The sequence below is a fragment of the Brachypodium distachyon genome, chromosome 4 (assembly GCF_000005505.3).
Source record: "Brachypodium distachyon strain Bd21 chromosome 4, Brachypodium_distachyon_v3.0, whole genome shotgun sequence".
NCBI classification, from domain to species: domain Eukaryota; kingdom Viridiplantae; phylum Streptophyta; class Magnoliopsida; order Poales; family Poaceae; genus Brachypodium; species Brachypodium distachyon.
The window spans coordinates 20962517-20987035 of record NC_016134.3 but is presented as its reverse complement, the minus strand read 5'-3'; the positions used below and the strand labels follow the sequence as shown (position 1 = coordinate 20987035).

Here is a 24519-nt window from a genome sequence, read left to right as displayed (position 1 = left end):
TGGTATAACTTGTCTTCATGCTTCGTTGCTTCAACATTGACATAGTGTGGAAGCAAGTATTGTGCAGGCTTGCTAACCATGACAGTGCGAACAAAAGATTTTGGCGTGACACTAGCAGAAACTCCAGGGTCTAAATCCACACATACAGCGGGTGTGACATTATTCCCTAGAAAAAATGAATATCAACAGAAGTTATCAAGCCACCCTGTCTGTAGTTACCAACAGGTGAGAATAAAACTTATCACAGTAAAATTCTGGAGTTACCAACATGCAAGAATAGGAATAGGCTGCCTACCAGTGCCAGCACAAGAGCCTTGATCAAACTTTTGAACAGTCCACATAAATACATCATCATCTTCATACTCAACTTGTATATTGGAATTAGGTGGGGGAGCATCTTGACATTTTTCTGGCACATAAAGGCACAATAAGAAAACATGTTCTCTGACATGGAAGAGTAACCAGCCATACACATAGTAAGTTACCAATCAGCAGCATCAAACATTTATATGACATGGATAAAAAACAACACAGTGGGGGAACAAAATTCTGGCATAAACACAGAATTCCTCTTGATAGTACACACAGGCGGTAACCCAGGCTGAGGCATAAAATTGATGAAGATGCACATAAATTAGTTACCAGGCACCACCCCGGGGTAGTTACCAAACCACAACATTTACGAGATTAAACTGATAGTGACATACACACTAGTTTCCCCAAAACACATTCGAGATAAGTAGAGTTTGCAAATTACATAAGACAGGAATATTTTTGCACACCAAATATATTTACAAGATTATTGGTAGATAAAACGTCTTCGTTCTTCAAATCGATCATTTAATGTAATTTATCCTGAGAAGCTGTTGTTTCCTCACTACCGACGGGCTTGTCAATTAAAGCTTGCACCGAACCAACATCTGCAACGACTCACATAAATCTGTCAGTTTCTTGGAGTACCGACAGGCTTGGCAATTAAAGTTACCCGTGCATAACAGAAAGAGTTACCATCGAAGAACACATAAAGATACCATGCAAGAACTCATAAAGTTACCAAAAAAGCTGAAAAAAATAGAAAATTACCTTGGACTTGGGTATCATCAACAGGGACGCTACCGGGAGTGGATCTGATAGCCTTGAGGGTGTCCCGATCTTTCGATGAGATACCTAATTATCGATTTGGTAGGAGGTGACGTTGATGATCCGACTACAACCTAGGAGGCAGCGCCTTAGCGATCGATACACCAACTCCAGAAGGTTATTGATCCCGCGGGGGCACGATCAACCTGACCACGAAGGTCTTTGTTCCTGCAAGCAATCGAAAAACAAGCAAGAACAAGATGAAAAACAATCTGAAATTGCGAATAGGAGATATGAAGGTTCACGAATCTGAATACTCAATATAGTTGGAGTCTTGATGACGGTAAAACAGGTGGTCTAACCGACACACACGATTACACGAAATTAGCAAAGGCTAAACTTTATCTAATCAAAACCCCTCATGGGGTATAAATAGGAGTGGAACTAGGTGATTTTCGGCCAGGCCCTTGAGGAACTCCGAAACGGCCTAGGAATCCTCCTAAAACACAACGAAAACATCTAAAAATTGGCTGGACCCTATTACATGGCCTTAGGCCCAATAAAGCAAGGTTATAACCCTCATCTTTGGCCCATAGATACCCATTGGAGGGGGAATCCTCCACTTGGCCGAAATCCCATTGATGAAGAGGATGCGGCCTTCTTCTCATCTCTCGTTATGGCGGTTTCAATGTTCTGAAATCATCACTTGAGCTAGCTCCTGCCACCTTGCTGCCACCTCCATGGTTTGTTGTCCAACGCTGATCCTGAGGTCCAAGCTAGGTCCTTCATTCCTAAAACACATAAAAGAACCCATCTTAGGCAGCAGCATATTCTCATTAATATTAAATGAAGTACCGAGGAACGAAAGTAATTGATAATTTAGTTGTCGTGCACGAGCTCTAGTAATTGGTCCATGTATCTCCGGTACTTGAGGTGTAGGTGCTGTAGGGACTGTGGTTGTATCATTAGTTGGGATGTCCTTATCAGTGACCAAACAGACAAATTATTACCACATCGTTGCGCAAAAAAACAGCTAACAACAGAATCAAACATCTAACACAGTGAGATTCACACCAGAGAGATTTAGTTATTTTAGGGATGCACTTCAAGCTTAGCAAAAACAGAAAACGGTGGGATGCCCCCTCAACCTTAGCAACAGAAAAAAAATGAACAAACAGTCCTTAACAGTGGGATGCCTCTCAAGCTTAGTAACAGAAACCTAACTAAATCCACCGAATCTCAATAGGGCCAAAAATAGCCAATCAATTTCGGAGAAAACACACAATCTTGGCTAGTATGAGCAAGGGCGCATCGAACCATAGGTCAGGATCCGCATTCGCCAAGTACCAGAAAATCGGTTCCCCAAATCAAACGGTCTCTAAATCACACAGGATCGACGCTACGGCGCAATAGGACGGGGAAAAACGCATGGTAAACTCCTAACATGAACACGCATCTAACCCTAGAATCGAAATCAACATGCATCAACAACGCAAAAAACATGGGAAAATCCGTGGGCATCTCAAATCCAACCGTCCTAGCACACAAACCGACGGGGGAATCGCACAACGCCGCAATGGGACAAATCCCAGCATCAAATCGACGCAGATCCATGGAGATTGGGGGAAGAAATCACCTGAAACCGCGATTTGACGAAGGGGGCGGGGGCGCAGTCGCTCGCTCACCTGACGAAGAGGAAGGAGAGGACGGGAGAAATGACGAACGGGAAGAGAAGATGGCGCGGCTTCCAAAAACTGGCGATGTTAGGAGGGCATTTAAGCCTCTGTGTACAAAAGGAATCACCCTTTCTCAGTTTCCTCCCTGCCACGTGGGCCGGGAGATGTCTGGTCCCACGTATCAGTGGCCGATGCTTGGTTGCAGTTGGTAACCATCTCCACTAGAAACACAACGCCCACCGCCGCTAGAATCAGAGCCGTCAGATCGCTAAGAAGCCCGGATCACGGGCTGCTAATGCGTCCGCGCGTAAGGGAAAGCAACGGACGGCTGGAGAAAAAAATAACCTTGAAATGATTTTCAGATCGAACCTTTGTTGTCGTTGGCTCCCACGGCCTACGGCTGCCCTCGTGCATTTGCCCCCGTCTCAGTCTTATCCCCCTCTTCTCTCGTAGCTTCAAAGCGCAGAGGCTGGGCGAGAGAGAGGGAGAGGGGCGATCGGCAAAGGCAGGGTAAGGGAAAAACGAGAAAATGGAGAGCAACAAGGTTGTGGTGTGCGACAACGGCACCGGGGTAAGACCTCTTCTCCCCGACCCCCCGCCCTCGAACCTGTTCCACTTCTGGATCTGCCTCTTCCCACCATCTGTTCTTCCTGTCTTATTTCTTAAATAGTTCGTATCCCACCGCGCTTATTCTTCCTGTGATTGATCCGATGCGGACGCGTTCTTGTCTGGCTTTGGGTAATCGGGAATAGGTTGAGCGAGGTTCAGACGCAATCAGCTGAGAGTATGAATGCAAGGGGAGCGGTCAGGTTTGGCCCCTTGCTGAACCGTTGGCCTTATCGGAAATTCCGAGGGGCAAGGGCCGGCCCGGACCTCAAGCAGTGGGGTAGTTGCTAGACCTAAAGGTTTCTTAGGGCCCTTTTCTCTTTGTAAGTTCTCTATAACATGTCCTGCTCTGCCAAAATTGTATGTCCAACCCTGCTAGTTGTATTAGCTAATTTACTGAACCAAGATCCTACAAGAGCTGCAGTCGATTCTGAGCATCTGACGTTGCGATTGGTGGAAGAGATGCCAGGGCATCACAGTTCAACCCCAGGATCATCAGGTTCTGCCCTATTTGCCGCTTGAGTTTTCCACCGCTGTCCGGTTAACCTAATGTTGCCAAAGCACAGGTTTGTTCCGGCGGGCAGAAGGGTTGAACCGGACCTCCCACATCTATAGCTGAGAGTAATGGAGAACTGGGATCAAGACATTGTTTTGGAGTGCCGTATTGTTCCTTCAGTTGAAGAATTTAGAGGAACATGAATTTTCAGTTCCTGGCTAAACAATCATGATAGGTCATTAGGTTCAGATGAGCTCGTGGCTCGTGCTTCTTTGCACGGACGCCAGATGTTCAGGAGGCTTTGTTTCACCTGAGTTATTATTGGCTTTTTTTTTGCGGGAATTATTGGCTATTTTTTGTTAACCTGAGATAATTCATTATTGATTGGTTTGGTGAAACCTCTAACTGCTCTGTTGCCAATGTATTGGATTACTATATCTTGTTTGGCGACGGTGGAACCTTAAATAGTTTCTATGATACTCGACAACTGCTATGCTTGGATAGTTTTATTTTATTTTAAAATGGTCATATGATCGTGTTCCACTATCAGCAGATAACTGAACATATGCTTGGATAGTTTTGTTGTTCTAACTTGACATCTAAGTTGCAGTATGTAAAGTGTGGCTTTGCGGGAGAGAACTTTCCTACATCCGTGTTCCCTTGTGTGGTTGGAAGGCCATTGCTTCGCTATGAGGAGTCACTCCAGGAGCAAGAATTGACGGTCAGGATTCCATGTTTCGTTCAGTGTCTTTATGGCTTCTTCTTAGTACACCTTGTAATTGGTGTTTATGCTCAATTAAGGATATTGTTGTTGGTGCTGCTTGTGCTGATTTGAGACATCAACTCGATGTATCATATCCTGTCACAAATGGGATTGTTCAAAACTGGGATGATATGGGCCATATATGGGATCATGCATTTTACAGTGAGCTGAAGGTATGCATATTCGTACTCTTTACTTCACTTGTACTGTGACCCCATTAAAAAATCTTTATCGATATCTTTGATTACATTTCTTAAGTTTTCTAGATCTAGGTAAAGGAATTTTCTACTTTTCTCATCTAGGTTGATCCATCTGAGTGTAAAATACTACTGACAGATCCACCACTTAATCCTGTGAAAAACCGTGAACAAATGGTAGGTAATTTTATTTTCAGTCACTTTATACTTTGCATGCACGTATAATTTATATATTTGACGAGAAAATTAAATCCACGACCAACAGATTGAGACAATGTTTGAGAAATACAACTTTTCTGGTGTCTTCATTCAGATCCAAGCAGTTCTTTCGCTATATGCTCAAGGTGCTTCCGCTCCTTCTTTAAACATAAATAAAAACATATGAATGTACACATAACAGTAATAGTACTTTATTTTTTCATGTATGTGTACTTCCCAGGCTTGCTGACTGGACTTGTCATTGATTCTGGTGATGGTGTCACTCATGTGGTATGATAATAATATTATTTCCTTTATTTGTACTAAGCTTTGAAATAGGTTGATGACTAGATTCTCTATTTTCATTATACATTACAGCAATAACATCTGAAGGTCAGATACATGCTTATGCTTTTTCCTCTATGCAATATACTTGTTTTTAATCAACCAAAGAGTCACCCTTATATTTTTGGAGAGGAGCAGGGCTGTACCTGACTTATTGGAGGCCCTGTGCAAAAGAAGTTACACCCTTAACTTAGTACTGCCTCAATTTATATGACCTACTTTGCTTAACAATTGGATAAAGAGTGTCATGAAACTGAATACAAGGAAAGATAAACATGCTGTAAGGGACATAAGTTAGTGTTAATCATAAATACTAAAAAGAGTGGAGAAATAATCGAGAGGAGAGAAAATATCATTAAATTTGCATGGAAGCTTATAATTTTGATCAGGAATGTCGAACGTTATAAACCTTGTATATTTAAACGAGTAGTTTTGTCCTATGAGCTACCAAATTGAAAAAGTTGGTTTCTTTCTAGTAACCTTTTCTTCTATAGAAAACTACACAGTATTAAAAGACAAGTCTGTAGTTAAACTTTAATTCAAGTGCTATGGTTAAGTTCTGGCTTAATTGATATATAAGGCAAGTAGATTTTTAACAACTGCAATTTATATGCTCATTTTTAACAGATACAACAGCCAGAAGAATGGTTTAAATTTTTTAGTTGTTAATTTATTAATCAATAATACAAGTATTAATAGTAATATAGGAAGTTATAGTCCTGAATAATTAGAAAAGGAAGGCCCTTAATATTTGGTGCCCCGATGCACAGCTCTTTCTGTACATGTTTCCCATGCAGATCGAGGAGGAGATGTGATGTACCATTCTGAACTGATCTGCTCTATTTGCATGACTACTGGTCTTGTTTTTACTAGTTTATATTTTGTTCAATTGTATAAAATTTTACTAGTTCCCCTTCCTCTCTTGTTTTAAGTTTGCTCCTGTCATTTAATTGCACATGCAGGTGCCTGTAGTTGATGGGTATTCTTATCCACATCTGACAAAAAGAATGAATGTAGCTGGAAGGCATATCACATCTTATCTTGTTGATCTAATCTCAAGAAGAGGGTAAGATATTAGAGGTTTTCTGACGATATAGTCTCTACATTCTTGCTTCATCCTCTTTATTGGCCCGTTTTAACAGGTATGCTATGAACAAATCTGCTGATTTTGAGACAGTCAGAGAAATAAAAGAGAAACTGTGCTATATAAGGTCAGTTGTTTATTGTTCTTAGTTATTCGTTCTTGGTTCTTAAGCATGACAGTAAAAATATTACAGCTACGATTACAAGCGTGAATACCAGCTAGGACTTGAAACCACAATCCTTGTCAAAAGTTATACTGTAAGTATATTGCCATGCTTTCGTTACCTTTTTGTTATTTATTGTGCTGTGAGCTCAATTCTTGTGATCAGCTTCCAGATGGACGAGTAATTAAAGTGGGTACTGAACGGTTTCAAGCTCCTGAGGCTCTTTTTACTCCTGTATGTTTGTCTTCCTTCTATTCGTGCGATTTGCAAAGTATTGCTGATATAGATATATGTGCCATTCTGTGCAAAATATCAACAGTATGATAGTATTCACACTTACTGGACAGGAACTCATAGATGTTGAAGGCGATGGGTTGGCTGATATGGCATTCCGTTGCATTCAGGAAATGGATATTGACAACCGGATGACGGTTAGACACTATACTACATTTTGACTCACAATTTTTTTAATTGATTTTACTTCATGAAGAACAGGCATTTCAAGAACTGATAGGAACTGTATTAATTCTGAAACATGTGGTTTGTTTAGTGAATTTTGTATATAAGCATAATCATAGGTATGTATTCTTAGGTGCATTTGCTATTTTTTGTGGTGACGTGATCGAGTGCCTGATATTGCACTTACTTTATAAGCTTTCATGTGTCTACATTATCTCCTTAGACTGGCATATACCATGCCCTTTTGTCATAATTCAAATTCTTTTAATGCCATGTAAGGAAACGAATTTTAGTAATTTTTCATCTTCGATAAATATTAAATTAAGTAGGGCTTGAGAGCATATTAAAATAGTAGTCCCCAATCTTTCTTTTAGGTGGCTACTTCCCCATATAGATCATGGCATGACAGTTATTTTCTTATTGGATATCTGGTAATATTTGCAGCTTTACCAGCATATCGTCCTAAGTGGTGGAAGTACCATGTACCCTGGTTTGCCAAGTCGGTAAGATTTCAGTTCTGAAGTTTATATTAATCCGAATTTGCATATTCTATATTTTGTGTTATTTACTGTAGAACATATGATTCATTCTTTGCCATATCATCAGTTATACAACTGAACTCACTTTTTTCTCGGAACTTAACTGTTTGATATGGTTCCCTTTTTTTTTCTCCCTGCCTTGTTTCTTACCAGAACTTGTTTTATTGTGCTGATCTTTATAAGAATATAAGTTGGATATGACGAACAAACTGGTATCTTTTGGAAGGTTGGAGAAAGAGATTCTGGATCGCTATCTTGACGTTGTTTTGAAGGGAAACAAGGATGGACTGAAGGTAATTTTGTTTAATTAGTCCGACAGTTCACATCCTACGTTTCCAATTCATCTTCTTAAGCATAGCAAACTATAATGAGCAATATAACTCAATTAGTCTGTCTTGTTGCCTAGCCTTTCCATCAACGAGAGCATAGCTCATTTTCTTGCAAATACAGGCGATAAGATCAAACAAATTGGAAACCTGTATATATTTACCTGAACAGCACATTATCTTTTCAATAATAATATATCTTCTTGTTTTCCATTCATAATATGTCTGCTTCTGATTATGTGCAGAAATTGCGTCTGCGGATAGAGGATCCTCCACGGAGAAAGCATATGGTCTATCTAGGAGGTGCAGTACTCGCTGGAATCATGAAGGTATCGTTTTCCGTAACATGTGCACTGTACTCTCCTGAAGTATTGTAGTTGCTCACTTCACCCCCTATGTTTAAAGCAGTTTGTACCATAGCGTAGTTAGACAGAAAATTAAGAGACAATTGTTCGAGAGGGCTTGATCCACCGTGTGGCTAGCTCTGGTACGAGGGTGAACCAAGTATCAGATAGTCGGAGCCAAACACTTGATGGACATGCTGTCTTGGAGGAAACATGCAACCTATCCTGATCTGCTCCTTGTGATGAGAAGGAAGATCAATCCAAGAGGACTGATTTTGCACAACCAAGTGGTGGTGGAAGGGCCTTGTGGCAGGAGAAGGAAATAATTGAACAAACAATTAACATACTCCCTCCGTTTCATATTAATTGTCGAAATATTACATGTATCTAGATGCTTTTTAGGCATAGATACACCCATATTTGGCAAATTGGGGACAATTAAAATGGATCGGAGGGAGTATTGAATTCACATTATGATGTTTTGTGGTCTGCTTGTATACTTTGCTAACATATCGTCTTTTTGAACAACCAGGACGCACCTGAGTTCTGGATCACAAAGCAGGAGTACCTGGAAGAAGGTGTCGCTTGCCTGAGGAAGTGTGGACAAGCATAACCATGAGAATGTATCTACACCTTCCCGTCATAAGCGAGTAAATTGCGAAGAACCATCACATTTGAGGCAGTTGTTATGAAAACCACCGTTTTGTTAATTTTCGCGCAGAACCACCACGATTCAGCGAAGTTGTTGCACATAGCACTGATTTCATCACGTATAAGCATGTTTCTGACCGACCGGGCCCACATGTCAGGTTGAACACGTCGGAGCTGACGTTAACGCCGTTTGGATTACTCTCTCTCTCTCTCTTCTTTGTCTCTGGTGAGTCGCGTGGTCCAGCGCGAGCACCACTCCGAGACATCGTACGAGGCGACGGCAGGCAAGCAGCAACGGCTAGCTTGATATGGACATGCTAATCATGGATACGACCATTACAACCCTAATTGTTGGTGTATTTAATAACAATTATAATCAGGTGAATTCAATTACAAAATATTTTTAATATGTTATTTGCAAAGAGGCGGAGCTACTATCTTGTGTAATCTTATTATGTAGGCATCTTATTGAACTTTACAAGTCCAAAGTGAAGATGAAGTGTGATAGCCTGCAAAGGGAGAATCAAAGTGAAGCCTATCAAGTCTACTTTCCAACAAATCAAACGACACATGATTCTGAGCTTGTTATAGAAAGATATCGCGAATTAAAGTTGAATCCGATTCGGGTCGAGTTGTCAGGAGACTCGAATTTGTTTTAATCACCTAGGCCGCATTCGAAGTCCAAATCAAGCAAACAAGTACTTGTTGGAAAGGTAATTACAAGACCTTTCCAATGCATCTGGCCCCATCAAGAGATTCGACTCGTGCTGACCGTGGCGGACAAAACAAGCTGACGGATCTCTTTTTCTGTTTCCTAAAGAGTTGTAGTTTGTTAGGAAAGTTAGAGATAGAGTTGGATTTCGGCCTCCTTACTCAAGGTGGACGAAAATATCTCTCCCTCCTCCTTTATATACCCCATGAGTCCCCCTAAGGAGCCTTGAGTTTTGTTTAGTTAAAAGTTAGCCATCGCTACTACTTCGTGTAATCGCGTGTGTCGGTTAGACCAGCTCGTCGACTCCCTCGCCGTTGTACCCGTGGGAGAAGAAAGCGAATTTAACTCGCATTTCGTCATCCTTCCGGGCTCTATCCGACAGCTCCTTCTTGCCGGCCTTTTCGCCCTTTTCCCCTTTGCTGGTGCTCCCCTTGGGACGGTTCTTGCCCTTGGAAGACATCGGCGGAGGTGGAGAGGAGATTTGGTCGGAGTTGGGGCTCGGGGAGCTTGGGAGGAGGCAATGGCAGGAGCGAGAGACAATGGGGAGTGCCCGCCGCCGGCCTTGGGTATTTATCGAGGCTGGCGGACTACAACGGACACCCCCATGATCGGCAATAAAGAGCTCTAAAGAATCGGAGATTAAGAGGGGGGTGCGCGACGTGGCCTTAACTCTCTGGTGTTTAAGGGGGATAAGGCACGAAATCGTGCGTCCGACCGTTCCGCTCGGAGGAGGGGAACTATAAATGCGGCCCTCGAGGCCGGGTGCCAGGGGGTTCCCCCCTTGGGACCCACGCGTCGGATAGGGCGTAGCCCGGCAACCGACTGAGGATATCACTTGCTGGAAGCTTCAAGGCTGCCGGCCCACGCCCGAGGGCTACTGTCGTACCCCTGGCCCACGGGGTCTCACCGGTACGTGACGCGTGGGTTGCCAGTGATGAAGCCCCGTCAAGAAGGCCACCCGGGAAACGGCAAGTCCGGAAAGCCTACCTCAAGGAGACGGCCTTTGGCGAAGTTAAAGATAAGGGCCGAGTACAAGATGCTCCCGGGAACCCCGGTCCCGGGAAGCCGAAGGAACACCTCCCGGCGGCTAGCAGGTGCGCTAGCCGGGAAGGTGCACCCCAGCAACCCCCGCTCGGTCATGCAGGCGGGACCCGCAGAACAGTGAAGACAGGACAAGACGGCGGGCGCAGTGCATTTAATGCACCGACAGGAGTATTATCAGCAGGCCTAGGCTTGCTTAGCAAGGTTAGGGCGACTACCCTCAGAACCATATTTTCTACCGTGTACAATGGACCGGGCGCTACATGGCGTCCAGCATGGACGAATAAAAGTGTATTCCGTGTGGCTGTGACACGCGTCTAGGCAACATGTCACGCTGCATGCATTGGCACCTGTGGTATCCCCTTGTCTATAAAAGGAGGACCTATGCCACCGGTCAAAGAGTTCCAACCCGAGTGATTAAAACATAACACAGCGTTCACCTAAGTAGCCAACCCGGGAACTCCCCGGGTGATCTGTACGCACTCAAACTTGTGAATACAACTCAAAGCAGGACGTAGAGTATCACACCTCTGGGTGGCCCGAACCTGGGTAAAACTCTTGTGTCTACACATCATGTCTATCGCCACGGCAGCGATCGCCGGAGCGACCACCTCGCCCTCCACCGAACCAAAAACGACGCCGAGGACGGCTTTCCTTTCAAGAAAGGGAGGATGATATGGACATGCTAACCATGGATACGACCATTAGAACCCTAATTGTTGGTTTATCTAATAACAATTATAATCAGGTGAATTCAATTACAAAATATTTTCAATATGTTACTTGCAAAGAGGCGGAGCTACTATCTTGTGTAATCTTATTATGTAAGCATCTTATTGAACTTTACAAGTCCAAAGTGAAGATGAAGTGTGATAGCCTGCAAAGGGAGATTCAAAGTTAAGCCTATCAAGTCTACTTTCCAACAAATCAAACGGCACATGATTCGGAGCTTGCTAGAGAAAGATATCACGAATGAAAATTGAATCCGATTCGGGTTCGAGCTGTCCAACGGATCTGGCCGCATCCGGAGTCCAATTCAAGCAAACAAGTACTTGTTGGAAAGGTAATTACAAGACCTTTCCAACGGATCTGGCCCCATCAAGAGATTCAACTCGTGCTGACCGTGGCGGAGAAAACAAGCTGACAGATCTGTTTTTCTGTTTCCTAAAGAGTTGTAGTTTGTTAGGAAAGTTAGAGATAGAGTTAGATTTCGGCCTCCTTACTCAAGGTGGACGAAAATATCTCTCCCTCCTCCTTTATATAACCCATGAGCCCCCCTAAGGAGCCTTGGGTTTTGATTAGATAAACTTTAGCCATCTTTGCTACTTTCGTGTAATCGCGTGTGTCGGTTAGACCACCTATTTTACCGTCGTCAAGACTCCAACTTATCGTCTCGTTGAGACATTGGTTTGATATAGTATACTCGCAATTTTAGATTGCATCCGCTATTTATCTTGTTCTTGCTTGTTCTTCGATTGCTTGCAGGAACAAAGACCTTCGTGGTCAGTTTGATCGTGTCCCCGCGTGATCAATAACCCTCTGGAGTTGGTGTATCGATTGCTAAGACGCTGCCTCCTAGGCCGTAGTCGGATCGTCAACGTCACCTCCTTCCCAAATCAAGAGTTATCAATCTCATCGAAAGATCGGGCCACCCCGACCCACATCACGTCGTATTAGAGCTTAAGGTTGCTCGGTGAGATTTTTTCAGTTTATCCGTAGTTTAGATCTGTTTTTACCTATCGCCCAGAAAAAGCTAAACAAAAATTAGAATTAGTTACCTTGTCCTAGAACCAATCTGAGCCTTGCAATTTTCACATTAGTATTTGCATTGTTGAATCTTTGCTGCATTAATCGTGTCGAGTTGCTGGATTAGATTGGATCGTTTTTCAGATTTTTTCTACTGGATCGAACTTGCTTTTGGTTTTCTTGTTCTTTGTTGACGTAGGTTTCCTTCATCAATCTTCGCCGCCAAACTTCCTGCCACATCACCGCCATAATCTCCCGCCGCCACCATATCTTCCACCGAGTCCCTCTTCGAGTCCTACACCGAGTCCCTCGTCGAGTCCTACACCGTGTCCTTCTTCGAGTCCTACATCGAGTGGGCAAGTTATAGTTTTCAGCCGCGAGTTCGAGTCCTAGTCCAATCAAGAGTGCTTTTGGAAAGTGTTTCATAATAGATCGAATTTTTTTTAGAGATCAAGTTGTTCGGAAAGTTGTGAAAAAAAGAAAGGAAAGAAAAAAAAGGAAAGAAAGAAAGAAAAAAAAAGAAAGAGTTCGAGTCAGTTTCGGACCCGAGTCCGAGTAGAATTTTAGTTTCGGGTGGGTTTGACCCGTGTTCAGTAAAACGGACGTATCTTGTGCGTACCAACTCGGATTTGGACGTTCTTGGACTTTTTGGAAAGCTCACGACGAGGCCACAAAAAGAAAATGAAGAAGAAAAGAATAAGAAGCCAAACAGAAGGCCACAAAAAGAAAAAGAAAAAAATCCCAGGGATTTACTTGTTGTGCCATCTTTTGATCTATCTATTCCTACCTTCTTCAGTATCTAGGCTTAGATTATTTCTGTAATTCGTTCTTATCGACTCCAGCAGCTAGGACTAGCATTATTGCGCATATTTTCAACTTTGCATTCCTGATTTGATTATTTGCTATTCCTTGCTACTCACAAAAGCCTCCAAGCTCCCCAGATTCTACACCTAGGTTGGTTTGTTACCGAGGCATCGATACATTTAATCTCCGAAGGGCTTGGTTACGTCGCTGGCCATCACCTTCCTGTTTTGCATGGTAAGAACTCGTAAGAACTTGATTTTTAGCTTGAGAGTTGAGCGACTTGTAGCCACATCCTAGTAGTTGATAGGAACATATTACTGTGATTTGTTTCTTGTTTTCTACTAACCATGACGGGACTTAGACGAAGCATGGCAACTAGACCGATGCTATCCCGTGACCGCGATGAGTGCTTTTCACCACGGCCATCCTTCACGTCTCTTGTTGATAATGCCACGGGAACGGTACAAAACAATCCTTCTAATACAATTAAATTGTGTGTACCTTTCTTTGAGGGGGAAAATGATGTTGAAACGTATATAGATTGGGAGCTAGCTTTAACTGAACAATTCACATGCTTCCATGTACTTGATAGTCGCAAGGTTCAAATTGCTAGTAGTAAATTTATTTTTGCTGCTTTATCATGGTGGAATGAGATAGTTAGAGAAAAGAAAACTCCCCACACTTGGGTTGATATGAAGAAAATCATGAGAGAAAAATATGTCCTTTTAGTTATGCTTTTAACTTGCGTTCAAAATTACGACGTTTGGCACAAGATGATAAAACTGTTGATGATTACTACGATGAGTTCCAAATTATAACCTTGCGATCTGGTTTAGATGAAACCGAACAAAGAAAAATGGATAGGTTTTATTGTGGGCTTAACTTTGATATTTTTTACATGATTGAATATGGAAAATACGACTCTCTTTTGTGTTTGCTTAATCTTGCTCGTAAAGTTGAGAGGAAATTACAGCGAGGGTCTACTACAAATGAGTCGAGCCCACAAGGTAATGATACAGAGGATTGTGTTGCTGAACTAAAAAGGGCATGTGATGAAATAAATGTGATACCTGTTGAATTTTCTGCACCATGTGAAATTATTGTCGTACATGGTGATTCAAGTGCACCTACTGCTGAAATTAATTCTTCTAATGATTTGAGTGCACAAATTAATTTTGATATTGATGAGAACGAATCATGTGAGAAAATAACTAATGTTTTGGGAGAAACAGGTGAGATAGATAAATTTGATTTAGGTTGTGTCGAGTTGATTAGACATGAAGTGATTGATAAGGATCCACCTATTAATTCTTTGTGTTATATTACACTTGATACAGCTATATATTTGTCACATGCAATGGATAAAGTTTCTGAATTAACAATTTCAAAATCTTTTGCTAATGCTCATGGATACGCTATTCATTTAATTGGAGAACATGATGCGAACAATAACTTTTTTTGGATGAAATTTGCATTACTTGTGATAATTTTCCTTTCTTGAGAGAAAATAAATTTTTGCATATGCCTAATCATTTTGATAAGAGCTCCAATATTGGTGTTGATTATTTGCCAAGTAGTTCTTTACACGATTGTTTGAATATTAGTGCTTTGACATGCTCTAAATTTCAGCATCTTGTAGTAACTAATTTGGGTAACCTTAATTATTATTCTCCAGTGTTGGGATGGTATAATGGTGAGCGGTGCAAACCAAATACAAGATATTATTTCGCTTATATATGCAAAACATATTGTCAATCTTCTTGCTGGAATGATATTCATGATGATTGTTTCACTAATTATCTCATGAGATTGTGTTATAAAACATTAATTATGTAACATGGGAGTGGAGTTAAAAATAACGATATATACATATACCATGCGCATACAAGTACTTGTTGGAAAGGTAATTACAAAACCTTTCTAACGCATCTGGCCCCATCAAGAGATTCGACTCGTGCTGACCGTGGCGGACAAAACAAGATGACAGATCTGTTTTTCTGTTTCCTAAAAAGTTGTAGTTTGTTAGGAAAGTTAGACATTGAGTCGGATTTCGGCCTCCTTGCTCAAGGTGGACGAAAATATCTCTCCCTCCTCCTTTATATACCCCATGAGCCCCCTAAGGAGCTTTAGGTTTTGTTTAGTTAAAAGTTAGCCATCGCTACTATTTCGTGTAATCGCGTGTGTCGGTTAGACCACCTGTTTTACCGCTTTCGGAACATCAACTTATCGTCTCGTTGAGACATTGTTTTAATATAGTATATTCGTAATTTTAAATTGCATCCGCTATTTATCTTGTTTTTACTTGTTCTTCGATTGCTTGCAAGAACAAAGACCTTCGTGGTCAGATTGATCGTGCTCACGCGTGATTTATAACCCTTTGGAGTTGGTGTATCGATTGCTAAAGCGCTGTCTCTTAGGCCGTAGTCGGATCGTCAACGTCACCTCCTGCGTAAATCGAGAGTTACAAATATCATCGAAAAATCAGGCCATCCCGACCCACGTCATATCTCCGCGCCCGCTTCTTTTCCTCCTGTTGTCTCTCTTCTCCCGCAACCAAGCAGCGGTGGCGGGGCACGGGGCAGCGAGGGCGGCGCGCGGAGCAGCAGCGGCGGGGCGCGGGGCAGGAGGCGTCGGCGCGAGGGGCAGCAGGGGCGGCGCGCGGTGCGGCAGTGGCAGGGCGCTGCGGAACGGGGCAGAGGAATCACCAATGGCACAGGCCTGTGGAGGAGGTGGAGGACGGCGAGGGAGGCAGAGGAAGCGGAACGGCGAGGGACATGAGGTCCCGCAGCGGCAGCGGCAGCGTTAGATCCGAGCGGCGCCGCGCTCGTCCCGAGGCCCGGTACTGCGGCAGCGCGTTCGGAGAAGACGACGAGGAAGGCCGCTGCGGAGCCTCGTCCTCGTGGAACCGCCCGGTGTCGCAGATGAGCTCGAACAGCTCGCTGCCGGCCGCGTACTCCATGACGAATTCACGAGGCCCAGGTGCGCGGCCTGCTTTCTCTCTCGATCGATCAAAGGATATTATAGTTAATCTAACAACATGCACAGACCTTGCTTGCTAGGAACCAACCGAGGATTCAGAGCAGAGCAAGAAGAAGAGAAGGAGGAGATAACGGACGGCGCTAACTCTGTCTCGGCCCGGTCAACCTGAATGTGGTCCCGGTCGGTCAGAAACGTGCTTATACGCCGCAATCGATTGAATCAGTGTTATGTGCAACAACTTCACTGAATCGTGGTGGTTATGCGCGAAAATTAACAAAACTGGTGGTTTTCGTAACAACTGTCTAAAATGTGATGGTTCTGCGCAATTTACTCTAATCAAGATTTCAGAACTGCAAGAAAAACAGAGAAAAAGTTAACCATCAACATAAGATATGAAGGGCTCTTCATGCCGCCTGCAGGAAGCCCCAGAACTTCAGAAAGACTGCGATGGCATGCTCAGCTTAGATGACGAATGCAAATTACTTGCACGTAGAATGAAGAGGATAGTGTTGTTCTTTGTCCCATTCCATTTGGTGGTCATCGTGAATATCTAGTTCTGCGGTGTAATGGTTGGTATTTCCGTGAGCCATATGACGGATGAACAGATGCTGCCCTAGGACTTGCTCCCTCCGTAATGCGCGCACACATTTTAAGGTTTAATTTTGACCATCAGTTAGACTATTAAAATATGAATTATGTATTATAAAAATTATACCGTCGGAATTTTTTGTGGATATGAATTTACTGGTATAATTTTTATAAAACGTAATTCACAGTTTGTTGGTCTAATTGGTAGTCAAAGCAAAATCTTGAAATGCGCACGTACCTTAAATTATGGAACGAAGGGTGATGAAAATTTATAATTTTTATAAATTGTAAGTTTCAGATGCGATACACTTGGCCCGATTTCTTCTGTGTTCTTAACTCGCGGAAAGCTGACACAATCTAAATCAGCCTCTATATAAGCGTAATTTTCGCACTTCTATGTATTTGCCATGTTTGTGTATCAACTTTTGAAACACCCCATTTTCCTTTTTGGTGTATATGTAGTTTCTTGAAGCACTCCATTTCTTTTTAGGAGCATATGTAGTTTTCTGTAGAGGCGAAATACACCCAAGCGAAACTGAAGCGATTAAATACTTCTTTATCCCGTTTAGGCTAATGTTTGACACTGATGGATTTAATTCCATTTGCGTCGCCAGTTTTTGCTTATCTGTTATTTTCGCTAACAAACTTTTTTTTAAAGGAATTTGGCTAAGTAACTTTTGATGGAGAGCTGAAGTATAACTTTTGATTGCTGAGCCTTAATCTTCCTGTAGTCCACCTCACTTCATATAAATAGCATAAAATTATGTCTATACATATTACAATGGTTAATTGATAGTTTGATTGAGATCTAGATAGATTATGTTTTACTCCATGCGGTGATGTTTTCTAGTAAGAGGTTTGACTGTTCCATCCAGCGGTAGATAGATGTAGATTTCTGGAATCTTGGGTGATGAAAATTTATGCGGGGTGGCAAACTTTTGAGCAAGCTGATGAAATTTGGTGACAAAATTTAGTCTGTTTACAGACTCTGATCACTGATTCAGGCAAATTCATTGCTTCTAATAACAAACGAAAAGAAACACAACAAAAGACAAAGCTTATAAACTAAACAGAAGAGTTTCTTGTTCCTGTGCCGGCACCAGTAGTTGTCAGCCACACGGCACGCTCAATCGCGTCCACCGCTTGTCTCAAATTTGTCAAAATATGGATTTATCTATACCTAAAAAGCGTCTAGATACATGTAATATTTTGATAATTAATATGGATTAGAGAGAGTACCTCTTTCTGCAATAAAAAGATAAACGGTTAACAGTTTATCTCTGAGAGCTGTTTAGCTCATATGTAAGCTGAAGATGAATATCTGAAGATCATTAAACAGCAGTTTACCTTCAAGTTCACCCAAACACACCAAATATCAATAGCACGAAAGTAACGGCAGTTTCACTACGCTAAATCAGTATACTAATGCCACTTGTCTTCCCACCCCTTCCTTTAGTCCCCTCAAGTCCGTCTTAGCTCACGTTTCGTAAGTTCATGTTCGAAGGTACACAGATATATCTTGCAATCATGCTCCAGTCAAGCGCATATGACAGCAAGGGTCCAACTGCATGAACCAATCAAAAGAATGAAACAGATCATCGTTTTTCTGGCATCATATCACCTTTTGTAAGGCTTGATGTGATACAATTTGTATTCGTCACCAAATTTTGCTGCTTCTTCATCAACCCTTTTCTTCAGTCTTCTCCAGGTCCTTAACATGTCAGCTTGTATAAGACCACGATACAGTATCTCAAAAGTGATCTTTTGGGGAAGAAAACCTTTCTCTATCATTTCCATGAAGAATTGGCATGCTTCTCTCCATTTCTCATTTTCACAAAAACCATGGATCAGCAAGGTATATGAATCAAGATCAGGACCTACAGTGCTCTCGCACATATCATTCCAAAGTTCCGTAACAGTTCCATGTTGGTTCAACTTGACGAACATTCCAAGCAATATATGGTAACTATGAATATCTGGTGCGGTTGGTGAAGCAGGAGCCTTCATCTTCTTGTACAACTCTAGAGCACCAATAACGTCTTTTCTCCCTCGGTACTCTTTAAAGAAACAATTGTAGGTTGCTGGGGAGGGGCATACTCCCTCACTTGCCATCTCATGAAGCAACCTCTCAGCATCTTCCAGTCTCCCACATGAAGCAAGGCACTTGATCACAGAAGTGTATGTTGCCACTGTGGGGCAAATGCCTCTATCTTTCATTGAGCGGAACATACACAAACATAGCTCAGCCTTATGTGCACGACTGTAAACATGCAGTACGATTGAGTAGCTCGTTACATCTGGTTCAATTCCCCTGTCACGCATCTCCTTCAAGAGATCCTCAGCTGCACGAACTGTTCTATCAAATCGGTTATCAGGGTGCAAACTTGCATGCCTACAGACACCATTTAAGAGAATGTTGTATGTAACTACGTTCGGCTCTATCCCATGATCAATCATATCTTTTAGGAATTTCTGCGACATGTCATTTCGGTTTACCTTGCACCAACCATATATTAGAATCGTGTACATCTTTTCATTTGGTTCGTATTTGTATTTTCTTTTATTAAAAACCTCTGTAGCTACCTGCAATGGTGATAAAAATGCCAGAGTGTTACATTAGTGGAAGAATATTATCAGCCCTTCAAACAAGGAGGTCAAAGTAATCAAGAACTTTGTGACAGCTGATAAGGCAATTCAAACACTTCTATTTTAGAAGAATACAGATGTTTTTTGTTCAACAGATGTTCAATTATGTCTAAGAAGCATCTCTAAGTATTTCAAGCATACCTTGTTTAACTATCAATTGAAAGAACAAATTTACAGACAAACCAAAATGCTTAGAATGCATGCAATTACTAAAGTTGATCTATTCTGGCACGACATGTGTTGCATACTAACCTGTGCAAGAAATGCTTCTCTACTGTGTACTGAAGCTACAGATAGTAATATTCTGAGTCATCAGGCATTCGGAAGTATCAACTATCAAGGCATAAAAAATTATCATGCAGCACTAGTTTCGCGCAGTTTACCCTAATTAACCAGCAACTCTTTTTCTTCTTAATGAAAAGACAGAGCTCCTGCCGGTTGCTAAAAAGAAATGTTGTGTAGCATTGCATAAGCATTCGCAGGGAAATACGCAGATGAGAGATTAAATCCAACAAAGGTATCTCCAAATTCATCTAAATCCCAGAAAGCAAGCATTGAAAACAAATCCGGATAGAAATTTCCAATATCATTACCAGCATAGTCTTTGTACATGCAGAAATGACCAAGATCAAACATCTACTCCCTCCGTTCCTAAATGTAAGAAGTCCTAGGTTTGTCCTCAGGCAAACTTCTTAAACTTTGACCAAGTAAATTCATCATGATATCTATTTTCATAGTATACTTGATATTCCGGATGTTGATACATTTTTCTATGAACTTGGTCAAACTTTAAGAAGTTTGACTTAGGACAAAGCTAGGACTTCCTACATTTAGGAACAGAGGTAGTAGCATAGAGAGATCTTATGTTAATAGAACTCTTTGGAAAAGAAACAATTTAAGCACTTCTTCACTCCATGGCCTAGTTGTGAACTTGTGATAAGGGCCAAACTTTGGTTTAACCTGACGTGGTAAGGCCTCTTCTGAAATCCTTCATCTCAAGCTCTGTACGTACTAATTTCCTCGAATGTACTTTACCAATATTTTTCCCTTTCAGTATAATGAAATGTCATACACCGGTGCTGGTTTCTATACGATTGTCATTCATCAGCAGAGGTAATAAAGTTCTGGTTTCAGTTTCTTGCGGATCTACAAGAAGCTGAACCCGACGTCATTTGTTTTTTGCAGGAATGAAGCTTGTCATGTAGTACTATTTAGGAAAATTGTATACCACAAATTGCGCAAAAATAATGAGCAAATCCATAGCTAGTGTTTGTCTACATCATGGTAAGACAAAAAAGAATTCCATTTTGAATTAGCATTTTTTCGAAAATGAAGTCATAGCCCCCTGGCGCAGCATCCTCGGATGCACCCAGCAATAATTTCATCGAAAACATCCCAAGTTGCGATTTGCTTCAGAGGCATTATTTTCTCTCGCGAGCGTCCGCTTCCAAGCGCCGCCACCTGGGAAGGCCATTGGCCTGCTGCCGGCGGTGGCGGGGCCGCACTCCTGCCCAGTTCCTTCCTCCTTCAGGCTCATGCGTCACTCCCTTCTTTTATTTCTCATTTTCCTTTTGGTGCCTTCAAATCTGAATGCTTCATCGGCTACTGCTACGCCCCGGCGTCCTCTGGGGAGGTCGGGTCAGGTCCAGGCTGTACCAATTGAACTCTTCCATCTCACAATTTGGACCAACTGAGCTTCCAATTCATATCATAGCCTCCACTAATTAGGATTTAGCTCTGTAGTTTCAGCTTTGCTATCAATGACAGACATATAGAAGTAATTAAATTTTATTTACTTCTTCTATTACCAGTAGCATCATTTTGCCTTCCACCCTCTCAAGAACTTCCTGAAGCCCAGAGAAACTTGTCGCCCATAGTCTTGAACATATGCAACAGTTCTAGTAGGCCATTTCTGTAACAGCATATCTCTAAATCGTGGATGCTTCAAAACGAAACTTAGTGGCAGCCCCTATCTTCCCCAGAGTCTAGAAGTAAAGGACAATGGTCTGACCCAGCTTGCAAGAGGGAGAGTAAAACTGAGGAAAAAACATCCTAAACCAGAACTCTATCCAAAACTTCTCTCACTGGCCTGGCATGTCTTGTTTGTTAGTCCAGACCACCAACTCTTCTGAGTTCCTGTAGTTCAGTTCAACCGTTGCCCCTACGCCAACGTCGCCGGGGATCCTGCGGTTCGGCCTAGTATATCCCTGTCGGTCTCTGGATGTCTGCAGTGCCCTGTGCAGTGCTGCGATGTGCCCAGGCATAGGGCACTTGGTTCAGAGCACTGCATCCGTGGAGCTCCTAGACCTTTGGATCTCGTCTGCTTTTGGACGGCTTTGACATTGCGCTGATCTTGGGGCTTTTAGGCAGGTCCTCACCGTCAATCACTTCGTCCCTCGTGGAGGTGGTGACAGTGCCACTAAATAAAGATTCCTCCGACTACTCCTACGACTCTGGCGGGGCAAGTGACGTCAGAACCAGCAACAGAATCGGATGGATTAGTTTGCCTCTCCCCCTATTTGGGCTCAAGGGAGTGGGTTAAGCCTCTAGACCACTCATCTCGTGGCAGCGGTGGTGATGTATCTTCCTTGCCTCAGGCGGTGGACAAGGTGCAGGGTTGATGCGAGCTGCCTCAATCAGTCGACTGCCTGCTCTTCCGGGCTTTAACAGATTCTGCAGGGTCTTCAGCTTCAATTCTGGCCGCACTCCCCTTATGCAAGGTGATGGACTCCGCCTCGACGCGCATCTTGGAGGGCTTCGACAAAATGTTCATCAGAGCTTCACCGGAGATGGAGCTAGCGAGCACATCCCATCCAGCGGTGCTTGCGTCCAACTAGACACTGGGTAGCAGCCGACGTTGAACGATGGAGCAAGCAGTTGGAGTGTAAGAGATTCTAGGGATCTGAATGTAATTTTATCTTCTTTGTGGGGTCTATCTGTAAGGTGCCTTGCACTGTGCTTTGTTCTACTATGCCTTAATGAAATGAGATTTATCGCAAAAAAAATGCCAAGTTGCCAATAATTTCAATCAAAGCTCTCATCAAATTACAAGCAAAAAACTGCAAACCACAGGAACCAGAATGACAATGTGAAGCCAATAGCTTATTGCTACACTACAAATAGCTTAAGAGCAATAAGACGATGCAATCATATAGAAATGCAACTAGATCTTTACACTTCAATGCATTAACTTTCTCAGCTTAAGCTAGAAGTGCACTCCCTCCTTTTTAGTTTATAAGGCGCCCGAACATTTCGATATAACTTTGAGCATGGTTTGAACAATTAAGAAATGTGTTATTTGCCATAAAAAATTTAACATTGAAAATCAGTAAATCACCAATCATAAACAGCAACTGCTAAATTGACATTTTAATCTAGAACAAAGAGGCCACAAGCTACAATCAATAAATCACCAATCATAAACAGCAACTGCTCCTGTGCACAAAATTGACATTTTATTCGAGAGCGAACAGGCCAGAAGCTACGACATGTATAGCATAAAACTAGAAATGTGGCGTCAAGAGATCTTTACACTAGTTCATGCAGCTCAAGAACCTTGGGAATGCACAACTTTAAAATAAATTCATGGGGCTGGATTCCTAGTTTCATAAGTCCCAACCACGCGCAATGGAAGCAATCGATATCAAGTCAAGAAGATTAATACCAATAGCAAACCATCCAGATAACGAACCTTGGGGTACTTGTACTTGCAGAGCGTATCGAGAAGAGTAGTAAACTCCCCGGCATCGGGCTCTCTTCCGACGAATGCTTCCATGTCATCGAATGCACGCACCGCCTGCCTCGTCATCCCCGCAGCGACATACCTCCTCGCGAGCACTGCGAACGTGCGGGACGTGGCGGCGCCGTCCGCCGCGGCCTCGACGACGAGCCGCCACGCGGCGTCGAACTGGTGCGCGCGGCCGAGGGCGTCGACGACGGCGTCGTACGCGTCGGCGTTTGGCGGAGAGGAAACTGACGGTGATGGGTGGAGGCGGGCGGAGTTGAGGAGCGAGAGGGCAAGCTTCGATGCGCCGCGGAGACGGAGGAGGATCTGCACGAGGAGGCTCTGGGAGAGGGACACGCCCCCGCCGGACAGAAGCTGGAGCGTCGACTCGGCCGGATGGAAGGGGTTGTGGTGCGAGAGGAGTAGGCGCGCTAGCTCATCGGCGGCGGGCGAAGGCACGACGGGCGGCAGAGCGAGAAGGTGAGTTGGGAATAGGGTTGTATCCGCGGTCATGGTGCACAGAAAGCGGCGGCTAGAAGCCACGGCGGCGGATGGGAGCGAGCGCGGCATAGCGGCGGCAGCGCACGGCGAGTATGTGAGGGCAGGTCACGAAGGACGACGGATCTGAACCATTGGTTCACGGATTATACAGTCATTCGTAGCACGGTCAGGAAGATTTCTCCCTCTTTCTCTTTATCTTCGTGGAATTCTAATGTTTTTACGTTAATAAAGTAAGGGATACAGTCTCCCTCAAAACAAAAAAAACAAAAAACTCAAGTGTCGGCTCCGTGATACGGATCCTGTGAGCACGTGCAGTGGCCTCACCGTGTCATAAGGCTTCCCAAGGAGGGGTATCTCCGGAAATGTTTTCCCGGGAATCCGGTGTTTGTTCTCTCCTTTCCCGGATCCGGAGTATCAGGACTCCGCCGGGACGTGGTCTGGTGCCCGGAGAGAGAACACATCACTGCTTACCTCAGCCGGTCCTGTGCTTTTACTTTGGCGTCTCCGAGCTCGGGTTGGTACGAGTTTGCTCGTTCAGAGGCGTTCTCGAGACTGCGCGACTGCAGTGTGACGATCGTCGTTGACTCGCTGGGCAATTAAACTCAGGTAAATCTTGCTCCTGGTTTGCTGCAGCGCATTGCTCATCATATGCAATAAGAGCTAAAGTGTCCGCATCATAATCACTCGCGGAGTCGTAACCACCATCCTCCAGAGCAATCATTACACGAGTGGACAGGAATTCACGTGCAATGTGACCAAGCCCGCTGCATTTGTGGCATTGAATCGGGCTGGACAAGATAAAATGGCATCGATCCAGTGGGGTATCGTATACTCAAGAATTTATTAGGGAA

The 24519-nt window shown here is 43.2% G+C and overlaps 2 protein-coding genes and 1 long non-coding RNA gene across 5 annotated transcripts; 2 read left to right on the top strand and 1 right to left on the bottom strand.

Annotated features, from left to right (window-relative positions):
- The first annotated feature begins 3145 nt into the window (after positions 1-3145).
- On the top strand, positions 3146-9069 carry LOC100846379 (actin-related protein 2). The gene is made up of 15 exons (XM_003581646.3): positions 3146-3327; positions 4469-4579; positions 4660-4794; positions 4924-4995; positions 5084-5162; positions 5258-5307; positions 6324-6427; positions 6504-6572; positions 6639-6702; positions 6774-6842; positions 6956-7039; positions 7512-7570; positions 7833-7899; positions 8178-8261; positions 8809-9069. The coding sequence occupies exons 1-15, from the start codon at positions 3286-3288 to the stop codon at positions 8887-8889; spliced, it is 1170 nt and encodes a 389-aa protein (XP_003581694.1). The 5' UTR covers positions 3146-3285; the 3' UTR covers positions 8890-9069.
- LOC112268714 lies at positions 3334-4341 on the top strand. The gene is made up of 2 exons (XR_002960058.1): positions 3334-3861; positions 3929-4341. It is a non-coding gene; the product is annotated as an uncharacterized LOC112268714 (long non-coding RNA).
- An 8664-nt stretch (positions 9070-17733) lies between the features above and the next one.
- Positions 17734-23847, bottom strand: LOC100841575 (pentatricopeptide repeat-containing protein At2g13420, mitochondrial). 3 transcript variants are annotated; one of them, XR_732305.3, is made up of 3 exons: positions 23135-23840; positions 18145-19380; positions 17734-18042 (listed from the first exon to the last, which is right to left on the bottom strand). XR_732305.3 is itself a non-coding variant. In XM_010239406.3 (3 exons), exons 1-3 carry the CDS (start codon positions 23735-23737, stop codon positions 19169-19171), a joined length of 711 nt encoding a protein of 236 aa, XP_010237708.1. In that variant the 5' UTR covers positions 23738-23847; the 3' UTR covers positions 19028-19168. The 3 variants fall into 3 exon arrangements, 2 of the variants coding, with proteins under 2 accessions (XP_003577549.1, XP_010237708.1); XM_010239406.3 differs by lacking the exon at positions 17734-18042 and having other exon boundaries at positions 19028-19189; positions 19294-19380; positions 23135-23847; XM_003577501.4 differs by having other exon boundaries at positions 17742-19380.
- Between the last annotated feature and the right edge of the window lie 672 nt (positions 23848-24519).

Excerpts from the sequence above, each read along its gene's own strand:
- LOC100846379 (XM_003581646.3), top strand. The coding sequence starts at position 3,286 with ATGGAGAGCAACAAGGTTGTGGTGTGCGACAACGGCACCGGG. Across the intron at positions 5,308-6,323 it reads GTGATGGTGTCACTCATGTG|GTGCCTGTAGTTGATGGGTA; the intron begins GTATGATAATAA and ends TTGCACATGCAG. Across the intron at positions 8,262-8,808 it reads TACTCGCTGGAATCATGAAG|GACGCACCTGAGTTCTGGAT; the intron begins GTATCGTTTTCC and ends TTGAACAACCAG.
- LOC100841575 (XM_003577501.4), bottom strand. The coding sequence starts at position 23,737 with ATGCCGCGCTCGCTCCCATCCGCCGCCGTGGCTTCTAGCCGCCGCTTT. Across the intron at positions 19,381-23,134 it reads GCAAGTACAAGTACCCCAAG|GTAGCTACAGAGGTTTTTAA; the intron begins GTTCGTTATCTG and ends TCACCATTGCAG.